This window comes from Sesamum indicum, linkage group LG8 (assembly GCF_000512975.1).
Source record: "Sesamum indicum cultivar Zhongzhi No. 13 linkage group LG8, S_indicum_v1.0, whole genome shotgun sequence".
NCBI lineage: Eukaryota > Viridiplantae > Streptophyta > Magnoliopsida > Lamiales > Pedaliaceae > Sesamum > Sesamum indicum.
The window spans coordinates 2593781-2600881 of record NC_026152.1 but is presented as its reverse complement, the minus strand read 5'-3'; the positions used below and the strand labels follow the sequence as shown (position 1 = coordinate 2600881).

The following is a 7101-nucleotide window of genomic DNA, read 5'->3' as shown; positions in this document are numbered from 1 at the left end:
TAAATTATACAACTAGAAAGAATCATTGCATTAACAAAGAAAATATAAATTATATATCTATATTGATATTCAGCTAGCACGAATGTACATATATATTTTTTTTATTCAAAAGTTTAGGTAATATTTTTTTTTTTATTTTAAAAGATTATCTATTAAGTTTTTATTTTGAATTAAGCTAATGCGTACTATTTATAAAAGCATTTAAATTTTTTTTAAAGAAAAATGTGTCAAGAAATAACAACTTATTTGATTCTAATAGTATCATGCCCATTTTAGTCATTCTACCAATAAAAGACCTTATTATGCCAAACACCCTGACATCTTATAAGATGTTTTCACATTCTAAAAGCTTTAACATCTTATTTAATCTAAACACTTTAGAAACTTAATTTTAAAATAAGATCCAACATTTTATAAACTCCTAAAATATCTTATAACATGTAGGAGCTTATAAGATATTTTAAAAAAGTTTAGCCAAACACCCTTAGACTCGTAAAAGATCGGATAAAACTCTTAAATTTTTTTTTTTGTTCCGTAATTAAGATTATTTAGCATTTTTTTCCTTTAATTCTTAATAATAGTATTTTGGTTCTGTATCTTTATAATTTTCGTGATTTTTTTTTATAGGGAAATTTAGAAACCTTTTTATATATATATATAATGCAATAACAATAAACTCCATTAATGATTCCTTTGGTCTAAGGACCACACAACTATGTGCCATTACATTATTCCCCTTTTCCAAATTCTATGTTGAGACACTTCATTTTGTCCATTCTTTTATTACATCTTATCATCCCATTTGTCTTAAATCAATCTCATCTAAAAACATCAAATGGGATGATTAAGGGTTGTTTGGCTAATTAGTTTGTTAGACTCTCACATTTGATGCTAAATCTCTCATTTTTCTCAACTATATAATAATTATATACATGAAAAAGTACATTTTATTCGTTGCATAATTAATTTTTGAAATTTGAATTAGGAAAAACTCGATATGGGTAATTTAATATTGCATATTGGTCTATAATTTGAAACTATACTCATAAACTCATGAAATTTTGTACAAAGTGTAAGTGTAGATGAAATACTACAAACCATACTCGTCGAATATTTTTTTTTCCAAGAATAACTATCCCACTTTTTATTTTATTCTCTTTTCTGGCCTTTCATTTCAGTTTACACTACAATTGTACGCTTGTATAAATCAGAACTCACCATCCTCCATGCATGCACACGATCAACTTAAGTTATGTAACATCAATAACTCACAAATATGCATCGAGAAAAAGAAAAGATGGGGCAAAGTATGAATGAAGTGAATTTAAATGTGGGGTGGAAGACTCTTTCGGACATCCTTAAACAAGAAGCAGAAACTGATGATTCTTGCAAGAAAACATCAGAAGAAGTGGATGTTCATGTCCAAGAATTGGAAGAAGAGTTGAGAAAGATCGATGCGTTCAAACGGGAACTTCCCTACTGCATACTTCTCTTAAAAGACGGTCTCTCTCTCTCTCTCCCTCTCTAAATTTGTTTATTTATTTTTTTTAAAAAAAGAACACTTTAATTGTTCGAGACATACCCAACACATTTTGTTCGCGTATAGTTTGTCTGCTATGTCAGCTAATATTTATATTTTTATGTTTTTTTAAAAAAGACAAATATATATAATATTCAATATTAAATAAATAAAATTTATACACATTTTGGTGCTTTATTGTAGCAATTGAGAGATTGAAGTGGAGGCGAAGGGAATTAGAACTGTTAAAGCGTGGTTCTGAAGGGGATGGAATGGCAGCACAAGTGTCAAACGATTTCACCAAAAACAAGAATTTGATGAGTTCTGCTCAGCTCTGGAAACACGACTCTGTTTTCCACCTAACCTCAGTAAATTTTCCTAAAATTTAGTGCAATTACCATATATTTTGAAAATTTTCATTTAGTGCCCGTGCTGTTTGTTTAAAAAACAATTACTTTATCTGCACTAAGTCAGTATCGAAAATGAATGTAAATTTTTATTTAATTATTTTTAACTAATGTATGAATATATTTATTTTGACAAAAAAATATAATAAATTTTAAATATAATTTTTCAAATTACAAAAAATTACACGTAACTTCACAAAATACTTATGTTGGCTTTTTTTTTGGCCTCCCAATTCAGAGGTATGAAGAGGGGGAAGGGAATGGGAGTGAGAATCGGTGCCAGGGATGTAATTTCAAGAATAGGGTAGGGGCATTTGTGCCATTCAAGAAACCATCCGGAACGACAATAAAGGACGAGAAAGGAACCGCACCGGTTCATGGTGTATCACTGTCGTTAGCTGAGGTGGAAGCAACTGATTGGGGATTGAAAGGGGATGGTGGCTCTGGTAGGACACAACCGCAGCAGCAAGAACAGCAGAGGAAACAGAGGCGCTGTTGGTCTCCTGAGCTGCACCAGAGATTCGTCGATGCACTGCACCACCTTGGTGGACCACAAAGTATATTTATCTTTAGAGGATTTAAAATAAAAATTCACCAGATTAATTTGAAATTTATTACTATATCATAAAATACAGTTTAAAAATTTAAATGTTTTTCACCTAAATTTATTTGATGACTTTATTAGTATAAATTCAAATTCAAATACCACCACACAAACTAACAAATATTTTGGTGATGTGTGGATTGTTTTGCAGCGGCCACTCCGAAGCAAATAAGGGAACTCATGAAAGTGGATGGCCTAACCAATGATGAAGTGAAAAGCCATTTGCAGGTATATATATATATATAGCCAAGTCGCCTACATGTTGAGGCTGTCTTTGATGCAAGATTTTGTTGAAATATGATCAGAAATACAGGATTCACATAAGAAAGCTCTCAACTCCACCACCAGAACTGCCTGGAGATACGTCGAAGCCACTGCCTGCACATTTTGGCTTCCCACCAGGGCCTTTTTTTGACGCTTCATTAGCCGCTACTGCTGATATATAGCATGGAAGAAGAAGAGGAGGGATGAGAATGGAAGCACAGAGGCCGTTCCAACATCTTCAGTTTTGCATATATGTACAAATTAACATAGGAGAATCAGAGTATACAATTAAGTGTTTAATTATTATTCGTCAAATTGTTTCGGATGTTATGATATGTTTGTCAGTTTTAGATATACTGATCAAATAGTGGTAATATTTAAGGTAATTTATAACCAACCTTTCCTTAAGTTTGATATAGTTAAAAATACTCTTTTTTTTTTTTTTTAGTTAAAAAAACTACAAATACCGTCTAAAGTTTGATGAAATTATGCAGTTCTTTGGCTGGAGGTTTGAAATTGTTAACCTTGTCATTGCTTTATTTTTTTATCTTTTAATAGGACGAAATTAATGTAAAAATTTGAGATATTATTAAAAAATTATCTAATTAGTCCATAAAAATAAAATTATAATTCATAGTCCATATAGATATTTTGGTCAATTCACCACAAAAAATAGATGAAAACCTACAGAGACTAATGCTTGTACTAGTTATTAGACGACCATTTAAATCAAAAGGTATTAGTAATTTATAAACAACGAGATAATGTTTATAATTATAATAAATCTCAAAAGAGTTGATTACAATTTATCCTAATATTTAATTATATGGAGGTTTATTGAACGTTATGTTACAATAAAAGATTAGTAGTGGAGGATAATAGTAAATCAGTCAGATGATGTATGGGAAATGAACTTATATAAAGCAAGAAAAATTTTATGTATGGGAAATGAAATATTTTTGAATGGCTAGTAATTATATATACGTATATGTTATATTTAATGACACGAGGGGATAGCAACTGATTACACAACGTCAGCTCCACGTTCTTACAAGGATATGAATAATATAGTAATTTGGGTGAAACTCTATTACTAGAAGGAGAAGGTTATCATTGAAATCCACCATCAGAAATGTGCTCATCAACAAATTGTTTCAATTCCAACCAAATATAGAAAGAGATCTAGCGAGAGAGAGAAGTAATTACCTACGGCTACGGGTATGTGCACAAGTCTTAAGATTTCTATTTATCTATTCCTGAATCTTTCTTCTCCTTTGCACGCTAGTCTCCCGCCTACAAATTTGCTGCAATAAAATAAAAGGGAAAAAAAAACTGTTAAAACTCTACTACACTAATTTCTTTCTATTCAATTCTGAATCAAATATTAATTTATAATAAAAGGTTCAAATTATTAATTAATTTATTAATTTTGTGTAATTGCAAGAAAGAAGAAAAAAGGAGAAAATACCAAAATGAGATAAGATGAAGTTTACCTGGATGAAAATTTTACTGATAGAAGGCATGTGATCTTTTGATTCTTTGAGTAGTATTATATTTTCATTTAACACAAGGACCAGCGCTTCTACCATCATCGCTTTTATCTCTCTGGAATTGCTGGTGGGACTGCGAGGCCTGGGGTTGAGCTAGCTAATTGCTGTTCCGTCTGCTGCAGGTGATTATGACTTGTTACATCCCGTCGTTGTTGTTCTTGCTGCTGCAAGAAAAGCTCTTCTGTAGCAACTAGCTGAAGTTGGTTGGGATGATCTGTATGTGGATGAGATGGAGAAAAAGATTGCTCCTGGACAAGGTTATGATGCTGAATGTGATGGTAGGGATTGGTTTCATACGAACCACCCAACGACATGAAAGGCTGCATGCCATCAGCCTTGGCGGCGGCCTCCTCAGGCATTTCATTAAAACCGGTGGCAGTGGAGGGACCTGCGCCGTCATCAAACACATTAGAACTGAGCCTGACTAAATCATGCGCCGCCTGCTGCTGCAGTTGTTGCTCGTAAGCCCTCAGCATCTCCTGTTCCATAGCGGCGGCCTCCTCAGGCATTTCATTAAAACCGGTGGCAGTGGAGGGACCTGCGCCGTCATCAAACACATTAGTACTGAACCTGACTAAATCATGCTCCGTCTGCTGCTGCAGTTGTTGCGCGTAAGCCCTCAGTAGCTCCTGTTCCTGCTGCTGTTGCAGATGTTGCAGTTGTTGTTGCTCGTAAGCCCTCAGCATCTCCTGTTCCATAGCGGCGGCCTTCTCAGGCATTTCATTAAAACCGGTGGCAGTGGAGGGACCTGCGCCGTCATCAAACACATTATTGAACCTGACTAAATCATGCCCCTGCTGCTGCTGCAGTTGTTGTTGATGTTGCAGTTGTTGTTGATATTGCAGTTGTTGTTGCTCGTCAGCCCTCAGCACCTCCTGTTCCTGCAGCTGTTGTAGTTGTTGTTGCTCGTCAGCCCTCAGCACCTCCTGTTCCTGCAGCTGTTGCAGTTGTTGTTGCTCGTAAGCCCTCAGCATCTCCTGTTCCATAGCGGCGGCCTCCTCAGGCATTTCATTAAAACCGGTGGCAGTGGAGGGACCTGCGCCGTCATCAAACACATTATTGAACCTGACTAAATCATGCCCCTGCTGCTGCTGCAGTTGTTGTTGATGTTGCAGTTGTTGTTGCTCGTCAGCCCTCAGCACCTCCTGTTCCTGCAGCTGTTGCAGTAGTTGTTGCTCGTAAGCCCTCAGCACCTCCTGTTCCTGCAGCTGTTGCAGTTGCTGTTGCTGGTAAGACCTCAGCGTCTCCTGTTCCATAGCGGCGGCCATAGCTACTAATTGCTGCGCCTCTAAAATCTGTTTCTGCTGATGTTGTTGCTCCTGTAAATTTGGTTCCCGGATCACTAGCTGCCCCCGATGTGGTAGTGGTACCCCCGTCGGAATCATCATCTGCTGAACATGAGAAGGCATCATCTGATAAACCGACGGGAGAAAATTCTGTTGCGGCTGCTGCTGTGGCAACATTTCAGAAGGCGCAATGTAAGTGGACAATTCCTTTTTTGCACATTCCAAATCGTGTTGAACTTGCCTGAGCTTCTGCTGCAGAAGAGCAACATGGCCCACGCAGCCGTGAACCGGGTCTCGAAGGCGGTATTCTGCTTCATATACTAGGGACTTAACGGCCTCGTTCCGCTGGCTGTCAGTACCGAGTTCCTTCAGCAGCTTGGCCACGTTGCAGGCGCCGTAGACTTTATGTACGCTGGTGAATTTCGAGGGGTTATCTGCTGGGAAATAGCGTGCAAACACACAATCATTTGTGCACTTTCGCCGGAGACACTTGCACGCCGCACACGGCGGCAGCATTATCTTCTTCTTTAGCACTTTTTACTGAACACATGATTAAGCGCACAATTCATCAATTAATGTATAACTTAAAGAATCTTTTAGTATCTAAAGGATCACTGGTTTCCATCAAAAGAAATTTATGCGTAAAGAATCCGAAATGTTTTACACAGTTACAATGATGTAATAAAATACATGGTATTTAGCGAAGTTCAATATTCTGTGTTAAGAGAAACAATTGCAGGACTTGAGAATGAAAGTCGAGTAACCCATGCTTAACATCCAGGAGTTTTTCACTCAAGGAAAGTCTGAAGAAAAAAATAAAAAGAACGACGGAAGAATATATATAAGAACTAAAAAAAGAATAAAAAAATAAAAAAAGAAATAAAAAAGATTTATCATTCAGAGAAAGAGATAAACTGTAGTAACTGTAAACGTAAACATGAGAAAATATCGCCGGAAAACCAAGAACTCGAAGTCGGTGATTTTCTTCTGATGCACCTCCGAGAAAGAAAGATAAAAATTATTCTCTCTCTGAAACTGCATCAACTTGTAACTCAAGAAAAAACTCAGTATAGTAGTAGTGAACAATTTTCCAGAGCCCAAAAAAGAAGTAAAAAAGAAACATATCATCACAACATAACCATTTCTTTACGGCGAATCCAAACGTCAACATCTTTCCTTGTCTCCAACCAAACCTCATTTCACATTCAAAACGCCCAAAACAAACCACAAGAAACATAAACAACACAGAAAAGAACTAAAACGAAAAATCACTAATGCTTCATTAATTTCTCACCTTACGTATGCTCAATAAACACCTACTTCAAACTCACTCTCTCCGAAAAACTCACATCATCTGTTACACGAAAACATGCGAGAACTCAAAGCCGCAGCACAAAACGGATAATCACGTCAAAAAACAATCGGGGAAAAAAAAACCAGAAGCAGGTGGATCGGAGAATGACTGAACCTC

The 7101-nt window shown here is 36.1% G+C and overlaps 2 protein-coding genes across 2 annotated transcripts; one reads left to right on the top strand and one right to left on the bottom strand.

Moving 5' to 3' along the window:
• LOC105167583 (myb family transcription factor EFM) lies at positions 1298-2976 on the top strand. Its single transcript, XM_011087356.1, has 5 exons — positions 1298-1502; positions 1724-1887; positions 2165-2483; positions 2682-2758; positions 2836-2976. Exons 1-5 carry the CDS (start codon positions 1298-1300, stop codon positions 2974-2976), a joined length of 906 nt encoding a protein of 301 aa, XP_011085658.1.
• Positions 3773-7067, bottom strand: LOC105167463 (putative mediator of RNA polymerase II transcription subunit 26). The gene is made up of 3 exons (XM_020695873.1): positions 6925-7067; positions 4288-6170; positions 3773-4098 (listed from the first exon to the last, which is right to left on the bottom strand). The coding sequence occupies exon 2, from the start codon at positions 6144-6146 to the stop codon at positions 4392-4394; it is 1755 nt and encodes a 584-aa protein (XP_020551532.1). The 5' UTR covers positions 6147-6170; positions 6925-7067; the 3' UTR covers positions 3773-4098; positions 4288-4391.